Raw genomic sequence first — 16,239 nt, 5'->3', positions numbered from 1 at the left:
TTAGCTGGAATTTGTTGGTAACAGCTTTATTTCAAGACAAATTTAAAAAATGCTGTGCTGGTAATGTATGTAACTTTAAATTTAATACTATTTAACCAGTTCACCATGTTCAGTCTTTCAGAAAAAGGTAAAAAGCTAGAATTAATACATGATGTTAAAGGGTTCCAGTACAGCTTGTCACTTTGTACCAGAGACGTGAGAAAAAAAATGGAGTAGTGGTTTCATAAGTTAAATTTTTGCTCTTTTTCTCAGTTAACATTTGTTATATAGTTAATAGATCCATGGAGAGAAAAAAAGGCAGATGAAAACTGCTTTCTTTGCACTAGAAGTTCCTCTGGTTGATTTCATATCATCCTGTGAAAGTGTTGGAGAGCATCTCTGGTAGTGATTGATTAAGTAATGGAAAGTTTACTGAAAATAATTTGAGCAGAGACAGAATTGGAGCCCTTCATCTTTTGGATGAAGTAGTTTCATTTAGTGTTTTGGGGTTTTGGGTTGTTTTGTTTTTTTGACAGGTTGTGGTGTCCACTAACATTGCTGAGACATCATTGACAATAGATGGCGTAGTGTTCGTGATTGATCCGGGCTTTGCAAAACAGAAGGTAGGTACTATTTTTTTCTCTTTATAGTAGGAAAGGTGATAGAATCTAATTTGCACAGGCTTCTCTTCCCTTTGCAAACACCTGACAGGTCTTTTTACAGTTGAAATTTTGAACTTGGTTTGGATTTGTTTTGTTTTTAACTTCGTATTTTTGCTGTTTGTGATTCGTCCACGAACTTTACATAGAATTATTTTTTTAAAAAAAAAGAAGTGAGAGAATTTGGTGTTTGACTTGGAATATAGCTCTTCTAGATATTTTAGGAAGGGCAGTTTTGTACTGTTGGTCTATGCTTGAGGATGCTCAAGTAAAACAAATTGTATGAAAGTAAATAAAAGTGGTTCTAGAAGCCTTCTCTTCCTTTAAGTCACTGTAGAAAACTCCAGCACTAAAATGAGAAGAAATTATCCCTGCTTTTTCATGTCAGTATTTATCATGTACTGTTGCAGCCCTGAAGATTGTAATCAAGCTCATATTATGGTTCTTGGAACATCATAGGGTGTTCAGAGGAACTGAAGTAGCTTTCTTAAGTCAACCCAGTAACTGCATAAAATTAAATATGAATGTCATTGGCTTCATTTGGTTTTCTTTCACTAAATGTAGCTTTCTTTATAACTTGATTTCTTAGTCTTTTCCTTTAATAGTGGTACACATTTTCAGCCTTTTTAACTTTCGCAAAATGAGGCAGACACACAGCAGAATGTGAGTACAGCCAGTGTGTTTCTATGCACAAATTTAAATCACCATTAAGGATGAACCTTTTTCACAAATAGTTCTTTTCACACAAAGTATTCTTCCAGTATAAGAACTAAGGTTTCTGTACATATTTTATACTGAATCATACCAGAAAGATCTTAAAACATGGATGGAAAGTGTCTTCAGCTGCAACTACTGTTTGACTACTGCCTTCATTTTCAGTGTATTCTTTTCCATGATCCCTATAGAGCTGGCAGGGCTGCTGTCTAGATATGACTGCAGTGGAAGTTTTATAGTAAATACTAGCAGATATTTCGTACTGTGATAGTCTGCATCTATATCATATTTCAAGTACCCTTGAAATACAGTTTTGTCATCAGCCTGATCTTTACAGTTGTATGAAACCTTAACATTAGATTTTTCTGGTCTTGAATATGATTATTCAACCTCATAGTGATGCCTGGAACAGAGGCTGGACATGTTAAAGGAATAAAGTAGGTATTTCTTAAAAAGTCTTGAAAGGATACACCTTGGGCAGTATGAGAGCCTAGCCATGGCTGTACCAAGATAGATGTCTGGTCCTGAGTTTCCACACTTTTATAAGTTTTGGTCCATTTACATACTGGGGTTAATTGTCCAATTACAGCTTCAGGTTATGAAGTCCCATCCTCCCAAATTGCTTTCTTCGATTTGCCATTGTTTACACTTTTCAGGCCCAAAGCTGCAATGGTGTCCTTGGTTCTCAGGCTGGAAAATAATTGTTTTGTCTAACTAAACTGTGAAGAGAACATGATAACACTTTATATGAAGTTCAGAGTTGCACTCTAATGCAATACAGACTGAAAAATATGAAAGCTGAAACTTAAGGCATCAGTAGTTATATCACGACACCATTTTTATGGGATTTTTTTAAGCACCGTGAGTGTTTAGCACTCTGTAGAACAAATTGGACACATTCCATTTGCCATGAAAATCTTATCTAAAAATACATTTAAGAACAGGAAGCCTGGCAGGAGTTGCTGTTAAAAGATTAATAAAAAATGCTGTTCTCTAGGCAGTTGTATTTGAAACTCTCCAGTCTTTTATAGCCAGTTTGGTTTTTTTCCTTTTCAGATACATACAACTTGTGCAGAAGTTATGTTTAAAAATAAGTTTAAAGCAGTTTGAGTAGTTGTCCTGTCCATGAACATAGTTTATTCTTTTACCTTCTGTCCTGCTCTGCCTCCCCTCTGAAATAGGTGTACAATCCTCGTATCAGAGTGGAGTCTCTGTTGGTGACTGCAATCAGTAAAGCGTCTGCCCAGCAGCGAGCTGGCCGTGCTGGTCGTACTCGACCAGGCAAGTGCTTCAGGCTTTATACAGAGAAAGCATACAAAACTGAAATGCAGGTAAGATTTTGGGTTTTACATTGTGTTCATAAGAATTCTGATTCAGGTTGTCGAGTGCTGTGGTATTAAACAAAATGAGAATTTGAATACTTCTGTAGTATAAAGTGTCTGAAGAAGTGTTACAAATTTTCTTCTTTTTTTCCCCCCTCATCCCCCCAGGACAACACATACCCTGAAATTTTGAGGTCTAACTTAGGATCTGTAGTATTACAGCTCAAGAAGCTTGGTATAGATGATTTGGTGCACTTTGATTTTATGGATCCACCAGGTATCTCTTTCCATCTTTACAATCTTTATTTTTTATGGCTACTTTATATAATGACAACATGGAATAAACTCTCTCATTGTTTTTTTCTGGTTTTTTAGTTGTAATCTGTAAGGAATTGTCTTTGTTTATCCTGAAATTTAGTGCTCTGTGTCATATCCAAACAAGCTTTTTTCTGTGTAAGAGCTTTTAGTGGAACCAAGGAAGCTACCGAAAGCCCTTTTCTTCAGAGAATAAGAGAAAATTCTTGGCATTACAAAATCTGTTATTTGAGGTTTTCTATTTATCACGTTGATTGTACATTCTAATTGTGCAGTTAATAACTGTAAATAAAATGGGCTGGTGTTTTCAAAGCTGAATACATGGTTTGGTCCCAACTGTAGTTTTTATGCATCTTTCTTATAAGTGTCTAAATGTTCATATATGCTTCAGAAATAAGTGGGTGATACTGCTAATCAAAAACGTAAATCGGTCATATATACATAGGTGAATTAGTTGTTTATTCTCCTAAAATAAAAATCTGACCTGGTCTGTAAGTTTTTAAATAGTTCTACAGAACAGTTATGCTTTGTTCTGTGTAACATGTATAATAGCTTAACAGACTTTTGGATTTCATTTTATTTTTTCATTGTGGGTTAGTACTCACTTTGTGAAGAATGTAAGATAAAGAGAACATTCTTGCTGGCTTTCTGAAAGACTAGGTATCTAGAGTTGACATGGTTGAAGTTTTAGGACTATTGATTTATTTAGTATGGAACAAGGGAAAAAGTATCTGCAGGGAGAAGTGATATTACTGTACTGAATATTTCACAATGCCGCTGCTGTCTGAATTTTGAAAAGCAGTAATCTTCAAATATTCAAAGCTTGTGATTAAAGTTAAAGCTTTTCTAAGTAAGTGTTCCCTCCCTGCCACCCCCATTCATTCATACTTGGGTGTGTATTGCTCAATTTGGCAACAGTTTTGTATTTGGATGCTAGGGAATGGAGAACCAAAAAAAAAAAAAAAAAACCTAGTAACAGTCTGTGCTTCCTTGTTTTGTGCTGAGTCAGAGCCGTTCGGGTAATGTGCGAATTTACATATTTTTTTTCTTTCAGCTCCTGAAACTCTGATGAGAGCCTTAGAGCTTTTAAATTATCTGGCTGCTTTAAATGATGATGGAGACTTGACTGAGTTGGGATCCATGATGGCTGAATTTCCATTGGATCCACAGCTGGCTAAAATGGTCATTGCAAGCTGTGACTACAACTGTTCTAATGAGGTCCTATCTATTACTGCCATGTTGTCAGGTAATAGCAGGAAAAGAGAAACTAAAGTTGTAGCTCTTCAGTCTGGGGAAACTTTAATTTTCCTACATCAGAAAAATAACATAAATATATTTTTAATAAAATTAGATTTGCTTTTTAAAACTTTATAGATGGGTTCAGTTATTATGGATTTATCTAGAAATATTGAAGCTAGTGAGTAATAATGTTGAAAACTAGTGCATGAAATGATCTAAGTTTGCTCCTAACATCAGTTAAAAGTATATATATATTTGAACTGTTGGGGGTGGGGAATCATCTAGTAGAACAGAAATTTCCATTTAGCTTCATTGTCAGGCCCAGAAATATCATCTTGACCACTAATTTTTGAAGCAGTAAAATCTATTTTGTATTGTGCATTCTTCTGCACTTTGATAAATCAGTCTTCCCAAAGGGATTAGAGTATAATTTATATTAAATCATAAGCTTGTACATGATACATTTTTCAGTTACTAAATGGCAAAACTGGAGAACAGTCAGTATTTTCAAAGGGAAAAAAGAAGCTTGGAACGAAGCTGTATCTTTATAAGAATTGAGGTGTATAGTTGTAATTTGTTGTTACATGAATAGCTCTGTGTCAGAGCAGAGCTGCTTGCTGAGAGAGCTTAATGAGAGGAAAATATTACCAAGCAAACTGTGTACTTAATTTCCCCGTTGTGTAGAAATGACTTTGTTTTATAACTAGAGGTCATAGGACAAGCAGCAGGTTTTAATCTGTTAAGAAAATGGGGGTGCTCATACTCATAAGGACTCTTTGTCTTTGGGATGTGATAATTTACCAGACTCTCCACAGTGCAGGTGTATTGCTGACATGCTTGACTTGGTTGGATAGAGAAAAAAAAAGTTTTGATTAAGTGTCAAATCTGTTGCTTCAGTTTAGTTTTACAGTATATTTATATGAAAGTTTTAAGAACAAGTTAAAATGTTTGTTTCAGAGTTATGATTGTTCAGACTCAGAGCAGATGGGCAGGGCAGAATCATAATATTTTTCTTTAATTAAATGGTAGGCTTAATTGCGGAGGTGGTGGTAGGTTGGTGCCTGTCTTTTTCTTCTCTTCCCCCTTTTCCCCCCAAGTATCCACAAGTCAGTTTAGTATTTTTGCCCATGGCCTTCAATTGATTTGCCTTACTCTTTTTCCAGTTTACCTTTTCTGAGGCCGTGATACCTTCTTTGTTTTAAACCACAATTAACGTAATGAAAAATAAGTTTTGGGAGGAAAATATGAAATGGATTAAAGACGGTTAATTGATGGGTCATAACTATAACACTGCTCTTAAAAAACCCATAGTCCTGGTCTTTATGAGGGCTGTTTCCTGAAGTAAGCACTTTAAACCAGCAGCATAATAGTATGTTTTGGTGCGTTAAGTGCACATAAAGATTGTCAGGTTGTTGATAGCAATCCATGTATTAAGTTTGGACTGAATGAGAAATGAGGTGACAGAAAAGAGCAAAAATAGCATTAAATAAATGAGCAGATTAAATGATTGTACTACATCTTATAAGAGCCATGGTGCCATGCTGTGGTATGGAAAGTACTATTACTTTTTGAAACGCTGAGTTAAGACAGTGATAGAATTATCTGGATTTTGCTTTTAATAGCATGAGTTAGAAATTAAAATATACTTGATATTCTCTCTTTTTTTCAAATGCAGGACCCATTATACAGGGTGTTTATTTCATCCCTGCATTTCCGTTTTCGTTAATGCATTGGTCTTTGTGGATTTGTTACCATGATTCACTGTTACGGTGTGATTTTTTCCCCCCTCAAGTTGCATCTGGTATTCAGCTCACTATATCTAGTGCTTTGGGGCTTCTGTGTAAATTTAAGACTAAAGAAAAACTACATGACACTGCACAAAGAACCCTAATTTGATAGGAATATGTCATATGCAGGGAGGTGTTCTCATGTGATTGTAGGGCTTCATTAGTGAGAAAACTAATGTAGTCCCAAGCAGCTGGAAAAAGATTAAGGATTTTTAGTATTTAATCATTAATTGTATTGCAATTCAGCCTCTTAAAAATTGTACTTCCTTAAACCCAAACTGATTTAATCCTGGTGTAGGTTTCTATCAAGTAAATCACAAAATGGGTAAGATTGGAAGGAATCACAGTGGGTGACCTGTTGCAACCTCCCTGCTCCAACAGAGATCTTATAACTATTTTCAAGATCTTGTGGATTGATACCAGTCTTAAAACATACTATTTATGGTCTTTGGTAGTTTTTGTCTGGATAAGAGATGGTAAAATACAATTTTTGGATGGAAGAGAGATGAGTTAGATGTATGTAAGAGAATATAATGATAGGGAAAGCTCGTGTTGCATTTTTTGATCTATATTTTTTTTATTTGAAGTAGTGCCAAAGGACGGTTTAACCTTCCACCACTACCGCTACCATCACAGCCTTTCGACTTATTAATACCTTCATTTACATGTTTCTGTATACCAGTGCTGATAGCAATACCATGTGGGAAGAGACTTGACTGGTGTGTTCTGTCTAGTAACAGACTTGTGATAATCAAACCTCAAGTTGGTTTAGACTGTCCTAGTACACTACTTTCAGAAATATTTACTTTGTCTGTAGGGGCTTTCTGAAAAAACAGATTTGCAATTAAAGTGCTTAATTCCATGGGATACTAGCTCCTGGTAGAGCTATCAGCACTGGATTTGAACTAAGATTTGTTTAGCCTTCCAGTCTGTGTAGGTAACCCTGATGGCCTTCAGACTAGAGATTTTGATGCATACATATAATTCTATTTAATTAATCAGGTACTCTGTAGCTTTGAAACCCTCTTGTCTTACAGATGTGGTTAGGTGTTGATGTACCAAATCAAGGTAGTAAACAGTCCAAGATGCAGTTGGAGGCCATCCTGCCCTGCCCTATGCTCTGTGAACTGACCTAGCTAGGCCTTGTTCCTCTATCTGTGAATGCGTGACTCATCGATATGGGCGTTTGTGTTGGGCCCATACCAACCTTGTTTAGTCCCACAGTGTTTTGTTCGCCCCACGGAAGCAAAGAAAGCAGCAGATGAAGCCAAGATGAGGTTTGCCCACATAGATGGAGATCATTTGACGTTGCTGAATGTCTACCATGCTTTCAAGCAAAGTAAGTCTGTCTCTGTTTTAGTAAAATTATTTATGCTTTGTGCTGCCAACTTCTGTTTCTGTGTTCCAAGGACAATTTAAGGGCTTGGGTTTTGTTATTTAAGTGCTACTTTCCTTTGGGGGTCAAACAAAACCAAAAAACTACCCAAGCAATCTTGTAATAAACTGATGAGCATGCAAACAAGCCAGGCTTTTAAATCAGTGCTGGGTAACCTTGGACAGAAGGAAGCAAGTGTTCCTGTAATTAAGAAATATTGTGAGTTTATCTAACATTAATTATAAAAAATAGGCATAATTGCTTAGTGATTTTTCAGGGAGACCAGTGCAGGAAAAACTGTGAATTTGGAGAAGGATATGTTCTTAGAACAAAAACCTTTTTAATCCTACTTTTTTAATGTAATTAGGAATTCTGTAATAAGCCTTTGGAATAGATTGAGAGGCAAAGGGATGATGCATCAGCAAGAAGTAACATAGAACTGTATGATACATATGTTTCAATTATGTCATTTCTGTGGATGGAATTTGGAGAAAGTATATGATCCTCTTCAACATAGCCAAAGTGTATTTTAGTAATTTAAAGAAGATAGAATGAAGAGGTGAAGCTAGGAGTTCTCTTCAACAATGAGAAAGTGACCCACTTTTAAAAACTGACTTATATTGATAGCAAATAAAAATACTTATATATGTATATAAATAAAAACTACCAGCCATGTGAACTTAGGTGTTCCAGTTATACTTTCCTGTTAGCAAACAAAAAAACAAGCAGTCTTTTTACCCTGAGTAAAAAGAAATGCAGCTTTAATGTGCCTTTCTGTTACAGGTTTGATGTAGAAATTCTGTATTGAAACCTGTCATTATGTGACAACCCAAAAAAAGTGCAAAAGTCAGCAAATACACTGAGTTTACAATACAAACAATACAAGCTTTTTTTTTTCCTGTTAGCTTTTTCATTAATGGGATACAGAATGTCTGGCAGACAATTTGTGCATGTTTCTGGAAACCATTGCTGTAATACTCAGATTACTGAGAAATGGAGCTACTTCAGGAATAATCTTGTGAAATTGTGATTTGTCTTCTGGAATCAGAAGACAAAATGCTACTACTGGTAGTATATAGAACAGTATAAAACATTTAGGGTTATCCATGATGCATAGTTCAATTGGCTCAGAAAGTAGTATGCTATGGTACTGTACAGTAGAATCACAACTGTAAAACAGCTTCATTCATTCTTCATTTAAAATATATTCTGTAAGGTAAAATGCAAGAAAGAACTTGGACTTAACCTTGACTTCCATAACATTAATTCTTTCCAGTGCAAATTAAGAAGAGTCTCTTCTTTCCAAGAGTTACCTTAAGTTTTAATTCTTAAGGCTGGCTTTGTTGGATTATTAAACTGACAAAGATTAGAAGAGCCTTACTTGAAAAGTCAGAGAATTGCAAGGGAGAACTGGGTTTCTTTATGTGAAACATGCAGGTATTTCTACTGACAGAATGGCTGAGGCTTGCTGTTTCATCAGATTTCTCAGAGTTACGAGCAGTAGGAACAGTTAGAGTACATGGTTCTGTTACAGTGGGTGTATTTTACCAGTCTCATTTACTTAAACTGCTGTGAGTATGTCACACTTTGAGAACAGGCTGTATAGCTCTTAGCTGATACTTGAATACTTAATTAAAGTAGGGTTTAATTTCTCAAATACAGTGTAGTTACATATAGTTGTCTTGTATGTTTGTAGCATGCTGCAGTTAAAGGCTGTGCAGTGTTCTTGACATCATGTGATGTTTTACACTTCAAGTTTGGAGATGGTTTTTCTAGTTGCAGGATGGGATTTTTGAGATGTCCAAAATTTAGTGGTATGGTATTTCAGTAAAACAGCGCTGATTGTGTTTGTTATATTGATGAGGGGGGAAACCCCTGCTTTTCTTCTGTCCTATGTGCTTCCTGAATAGAAACGTTTTGGCAAGTTACCTAGTGCAGGAAATCGACTGAATAAACCAAGGGCTGTTACCATTTATAAAAGTTTATGGATATTTTTTTCTGGTTCCTCTGACTGATGAATCAGTCACTGTTTTATTTACTTGTTCTAATTTTGATTCATGTTTTCTAATGTTGCAGATCATGAGTCAGTTCAGTGGTGTTACGACAACTTCATTAACTACAGGTCCCTGATGTCTGCAGACAATGTACGCCAACAGCTGTCACGAATCATGGATAGATTTAATTTGCCACGTAGAAGCACAGATTTTACCAGTCGAGACTATTACATCAACATAAGAAAGGCATTAGTTACTGGGTATTTCATGCAGGTATGTCTGTATTCTCCTAGGGAAATTAGTTCCATGTTTATGTGGCTCATAATGGTAGTATCATTGTTACAATTTACTAAAGCTTGATAAATGTTACTTAAATTGCATTTGCCTAACTATATTACCATGTAGTCTTTGTCAGGTTGCTAGATAATGGTGCAAGTAGTACATTCTTTAGTCAAATGGAAAAAATGTTGAAGGCAATCTTATAAGTGTATCAAAATCTCCTTTCTTATATGAGCATTCATGAAGTAACTACATAAAACGTTTCAAAGTAACTGCAGAATATGTGGTTCGAAAATTATTTGTAATCTGATACCAAAAGGGGAAGTATAGTGGTATATAAATATGAAAAATGTTATATTTGCAGAAAGAGAGTATTTTCATTTTATGTTTTCCCCATATTTATATTTCACTTTTCAATTGCATGAGTCAGATACTGGAGTACTTCTGTAATCTCAAGATGTATACTGTTTGAAATGCATTTGCCACTTGAGCCAGGATGGCTATGGAAGCCAGTCTCCACTGCTGCCACCTGCATGCTTTGCATTTCAGGTTAAGCATGCCTCAAGCTAGAATGCAGACTGCTTGGGGTTTGTCTGTTTTTTTGTTTGGTTTTGTTTGGTTTTTGATATTTTTTCCCATTAGTCCCACTGTGTTTTTTCTCTTCAACATTCATCCTTAAGACTGCTAGAGTCTCTTTGCTGGCTTTTGCAGATACAAACTGTGAATCTTCATCCTTATTGATTCTGGACTGTTGTGATAATGCTTTTCACAGCAAGAAAGCATTTGACATGTCTCTGCAACATATCTGCTAGAGCCTAAAACCTCACTTCTGGAGAGCACAATCTTGTTATATTTAGGAGGCTGACCAGTGCCCATTGCATTTCCTAATTTTTCTCTTGGGCTGCACTCTTGTGGTGTTGAAACTTAACACTTATCAATTGGTCAGTGCATGGGCCTGACGAGCACTGCACTTACACACCCAAACTGGAACACGGACTTGAGCACCCAGTCCTTAAACCACCCCTGCCAAGTGTTGTCTCCAGGGCTCAGCCAGCCAGTCTGCAGCAAAAACATGTTCTTCTTGGGTTTTCAGAATACAGAAATAACAATGTCAGCAACTGCATTTCACTGTAATGCAAATGGGGGATTAAGGCTTTTGGCTGCTTTTAAATAATTAAATGGTTCTAAAGCCTTACTTGCTGTAATCTTTCAGAAAAGTAGGCTGTAACGGTGTTCAGTCCTTGAGTTTGGGACATGTTTTCTGCATATTTCTTGGCAAATGCTTCAGAATACATTTCTACTTAAACCTTTAATTCTGTAAATACTTTGAAAGACAAAGAACATTTCTGTCCAGCGTGCCATTTTGGGCGTCAGGGAGGTCTGAGTGCCACAGCTGTACTTCTGTTTGGCACTATACCTCGTGCCTTCTTTCATTTAATTGGACCTTTGGGGAGGCCATGTACTTGGAAGTTGGTGTGCTCTCTGATTGTTTTATGTTATTGGGAGTGAAACTCTTCCTCTAATTGGTGTTTTCCTGTTAGAAAACACTTATTCCCATACATGGGGAGCTGCACCAGTGTTGGTGCAAGTAGATTTTTGGTCTCTTGTGTTGTAGGAGTTAAAGATCTGACTTGATATTTTTGCTGTGAATACAGTAGTAAGTAGACTCATGCAGCTGAAAATTAAAGCCTGTCTGGAAGTCTCCTTGGGTTTCCATGGTCAGTAGGTTGTTTATTGCCTCCCTCACTCAAAATGGCTAATAGAATTTTTAGGGTGTATCAAGATAGGGCTATAGCATACCTGTAGCCATATCTTGAAAACTTTTTGAAGTGGAAGCCATTTCAGCCATTACTCCTCTGCTTCAAAGTGTTTCAGTCTATTTTAGTTTGAGTTTCTTCAACTCTTTAAACCTATTGTGGTACGTATTTGACTTTGACTCTGAAACTTTTATGATGAATTCCATGTTGCTTTAAGAAACCTTCACTAGAAAAGTTTTAAATACTCAGATGTTATTTGCCAGCAGCTGCAGTACTTACAGTTGTAGTCGGTATACACATTGCGCCCTCTCCAAGATAATATTCAGGCTGTAGCATTTGGGGGCTCTTGTTCAGAATACTTTAGTAATGAAATGCATACATCATCCTTTGTTCTCTTAGTACAGAACATGTGTGGAATTCCAACACTTGAGAAATGTGTGCATGTACTCTGGATATCTTCTGCATGTCAAGTACTGAGGTGTATGGACAACACATGGCAGAAGTTGATTCTTCAAACTTCCTAAATTTAAAAAGGCAGTGTGAAGTAGAAAAAAGTCATAGCCATTGTCTTTAAATACTTCTCATTTGCTGCATTGTTTAAACTTTAGTAATTGCCTACTGTCCTAAAACCAGTCATAAAAATTCACAGTAGAATTTTCTGTACTTAGCAAGATCTGTGGTTTAGGTCAGACAATATAGACTTGTACTGACTATTGTAATAGTACTAGTTATATAATCAGTACTGAGAAAACTGTCAACAGTTCTGTGTATAGTTAAACTTCTGGAAGGATAGGTATTGACAAGTTAAATGTCTTTTAAAATTTTTGTGCTGTGTCTCAGATTTCTTTTAATTCTTATAATGCAAAACTTATTTTAAAATAACTTTCTGTATCACACATCAGAATATGCAAAGGATATGTAAAATTCAGCAAGGTGATTTTTGTGAAAAGAGAAGTACTGATTTCTCAATGACTTAGTTCTGAACATATCCCGTCCTAGAAAGGGAAAGGAATTGGCATATTGTACAACTGTAATATATTTGTAATTTGGTTATGAATTTTCAGAACTAGGTATAGATTGTTTTTCCTACTTCTGTTAAGTAAGTATATGTTATAGGAGAATCTAAACAGGATAAATACTGTAGTTTAGTATTAGGTTGGGATCAAAGTAATACACAAGAATAGGTAACCCCTTAATGGAGGCTTATCCCTGATACCCATTCAAAACTAAGCTTAGACTCTTTAAAGTTTTAATAATTGCTGAAGTAACTGTGGTTAAGACTAAGCAAAAAGTAGTTATACTACAGAAACTAAGCTAAGGAAATGAATTGGAAAAGGCAAGCAAATGACTTAAGGATGGGTCATCTTCCTCGTAGTGATTTTGGTTTTTATCGGTTGTCAAAAGCAACCTAGGGTTTTATTGTTGTATTTTCAATCTAGTATTGAAGAAAAAATGAGAACTGATAGTTGAAAATCTAAATCAGAATTTAAAGGTGGAAGCAGATCTTCTGTCCTCAAATCAAAGAATGCGTCAGGTTGGAAGGGACTACTGCTCAGAGAGTCATCCTAGAGAACATGGCATAGGATTGTGTTCAGACAGTTCTGGAATATTGCCTGTGAGGGAAACCACAAACGCTCTGGGCAGTTTCTTCCAGTGCTCTGTCACTGCACACTAGAAATGTTCTTCCTCTTGTTCAAATGGAACTTCAATCCGTTTTTGTCTGTTGTTTCTTGTCCTGTTGCTTGGCACCACAGAAGAGAGCCTGGCTCCTTCCTCCTGCCACCCTCTCTTCAGATACTGATTAAGCACTGATGGGGTCCTTCTTCTTGAAGTTGAACAGGCCCAACTTCCTCAGTCTTTCCTTGTAACAGAGGTGCTCCAGTCCTTTAATCAGCTTTACTGCCCTTCGGTGGACCTGCTCCAGGAGCTCCATGTCTCTCTTGTGCTGAGGAGCCCATGTGTGAAGACTCCACATGGACCTCACTAGGGCTGAGTAGGGGGGCAGGATCACCTCTCATCCTGCAGGCAGTGTTCTTCCTAATGCACCCCAGGATACCATTGGCCCTCTTGACTAGAAAGGTATAGAGATGAAGCTTGGAATCCTTCTTGGGAGATGTGACTTAGTCAAATATAGGCTATATATATCATGGTCACTACAGAGGATAAACTTAAATGACCAATGTTGTACAGGAAGTTAGATGTCAGATGATTTGCCTTCTAATTAAAATCTCATTCCTGATGCTACTCAGTCATTGGTGCTTATTTCTTCTGTGGAATTATGTATGTTTCGAAGTCTTTACATAATCAGGCTTCTGCAATAATAGAATGGTAATAAAATAAACTTACGACACAAAGGTGGTCAGTGGTGCATTTAATAATATTCATTTTGCTCTTTAAGAATGCAGAAGAGTGGTGTAAAACTTTTTAATAGATTCAGAAACACTTTTGTGTGTGCTCCAAGCAGAAATTTTGGAAATCTAGGCAACTGCCAAGATTCCTTTGGTGTGTGCTAGCATCAGTTTGTCAGAAAGAACAAAGACCAATCATTTCTCTGAACTGTGTGTCAAGACTATACATTGTGTCACAATGTATAGCCTTAAATCTAAAAGGGCCGCATCTTGTGATGCTATTCCTGCTTTTGACCTTTCCAGTGCATTTGGATTTAGTCTTGATGTTTGATTGAAGACCCCTGACTTCACCCTCTAGGTTCAATGACATGATAGCTAATAAATAAGCACAAGCATACTTAAAATTTCAGAGGAGGGTGTGTAATTCTTAAGAAAATTGTGGTGAGAACTTAAGTGAAATATTTTCCTCTTGTGGTATATGCCAGTGTTTCCATTTGGGTTTGTCATGTTCATAGAAATACTACAAATTGTCTCTAAATCACCAACCATGTGGGCTTTCTGAGGCTGCAGAGTATGTTGCAGAGATGCTTTCTGTTGCTGCTTTGTGTTGCAGAGTTGCATGGGCTGGCTGGATGCTTGCCCATTCTTTTAGAGTCATGCTCAAATAGCCTAGTTCTTTGGTGATCTCAGAGTACAAGTATGTTCTGTAGTGTTTTGCTTGCCACCACTACTCATCCAAAAATGAACCCATTTCCTACACATACCCAGTATGATCCTGTGGTTTCTGTGGAAGCTCATGCTCTTTATACTCTGAAAAACACCACAGAATGGCTGAGGTGGAAGGACCCTCTGAGGGACGCCTGGTCCAATCACCCCTGTAGATACAGGCACTGGTAGTGCTTGCAAGCCAGCGTTTCAGAGGGGTAATATAAGCTGCCTCCCATTTTTCCTTGTTTGCACCCTTATGTCAACCTTGGTGCCTCCCTAAGCCCATTCTAAATTCTTTCAGCTCAGTGACCTGGCAGGCCACTTAGAAAGCGGAAGCAAGAATGGGCTCGGTCAGCTGTGTTGGAATAGTGCAGACCAGGAAGGAGCAAGAAAATGCAGCAGCTGGCAGATCACTGTGGCTTGCTCTGGAGCCATAGCTTCCCTGTGTATTTCCCCACAGCTGCCATCACTGACCCTGAAATTCTTTACCAAGATGTGTGCCAGCAAGCTCACTCTGTAGAAACATCTAAAGAGGACAAATACTGCAGGTCACTTTTACGTCAGGATTGAAGCCAGTCACAATAGTATGCAACCACCTAAAGGTGGCTTGTCCCTGATATCAGTGGTCTAAGGAAACATTTTCTTTGTAATTGGGGTTATTTTAATTCTTTTCCTTCTCTGGAAAATAAGACCTAATTAAGATACACATTTCTGTAACATTTATTTTTCTTTGAGTATGCTTTGGAATGATGCAAAGTCAATAAGAAATATAACTCTACCATTACAAATTACATGCAAAAGAAAATTATATTTGGGAAAAGTAGAGTATCAGACTTTACTGTTTTAATACATATGAGTGAGTCTGAGGTGCTAAAGGTAAACTGTACTGAATTTAATGACACACTTTTCTACAATGAAACCTAAATAATGCATTGTTCTGTCTTTCTAGGAAGAAATAAAACAGGTAAAATAGATACTTTTGAATGCATGTGTACTTTTGATCTGAAAAATAAAATTGATTTTTAAACAAAACTTCCTTTGAAAAAAATCGTAATCCCACAGCAAGGTGTGCTGTGATTGTTCTAGGCCTGTAACACATGAGTGTCGTGTCTAGTCTGGTTTGCACCTGTACTGCTATTTAATGTTACAGATGTTATATTGAGTTGACTAAAATTAGGCCTAAATCATTACAGACAGTGTGCTGTTAATCTCCATTTAAAGGATCATCTTCCTGTTTCTTAGACTTGAAATTACCTGTTGCCTCTCAAATCTAGTGTGACAAAATTCTCAAACTATTGAAATACTTTGTTCTCCTCCTAAAACACATTCTGGATGTTAATGTCATAACATTTTAAAGAGAAGTACACTCAGAGTAAGGGATTTCTTAGTAAAGAGATAGTCTGGCTTGAAACTTCGGGTAGCTATTGCTTTAGAAGGCCTGGGGTTTTAATCTAATTGGTGAAATTTGCTCTTGACTAGGCAAAAAAAAAAGGTGAAATATACCTGGGAATTCAATAAAACATGGAAGTATACAGTCTATATTAAAGGAAAACAGCTAATTATCTTACTAGAAATGTCTTTTTGATGTCTTTCAGCCATTGCCCAACGTATTTAATCTTTTTACTCTGTGCGTGTATATATCTATAATGAGAGGAGGTTATTTTCAGCTACTGGTATTAAAGGGTTAATTTTAGTTACTTGTTCTGTTAGATTAGCTGCTCATACAGAGGATATCATTGGAAGGATAACTGTCTGTTTTACCA

General features: G+C 36.7%; 1 protein-coding gene across 1 annotated transcript in view; it reads left to right on the top strand.

Moving 5' to 3' along the window:
* The window catches only part of DHX15 (DEAH-box helicase 15), a 45,451-nt gene that overhangs the window by 26,742 nt on the left and 2,470 nt on the right, over positions 1–16,239 (top strand). The window contains exons 7-12 of the mRNA XM_021554409.4: positions 516–602; positions 2,534–2,683; positions 2,843–2,951; positions 4,044–4,235; positions 7,232–7,354; positions 9,467–9,657. Of these exons, the coding sequence (XP_021410084.1) occupies positions 516–602; positions 2,534–2,683; positions 2,843–2,951; positions 4,044–4,235; positions 7,232–7,354; positions 9,467–9,657 (852 nt within the window). The remainder of the gene's footprint in view (positions 1–515; positions 603–2,533; positions 2,684–2,842; positions 2,952–4,043; positions 4,236–7,231; positions 7,355–9,466; positions 9,658–16,239) is intronic.

Source organism: Lonchura striata, chromosome 4 (assembly GCF_050655825.1).
Source record: "Lonchura striata isolate lonStrDom1 chromosome 4, ASM5065582v1, whole genome shotgun sequence".
Taxonomy (NCBI): Eukaryota; Metazoa; Chordata; class Aves; order Passeriformes; family Estrildidae; genus Lonchura; species Lonchura striata.
The sequence above is the reverse complement of the archived record's forward strand: the minus strand, read 5'-3'. Positions and strand labels throughout refer to the sequence as shown.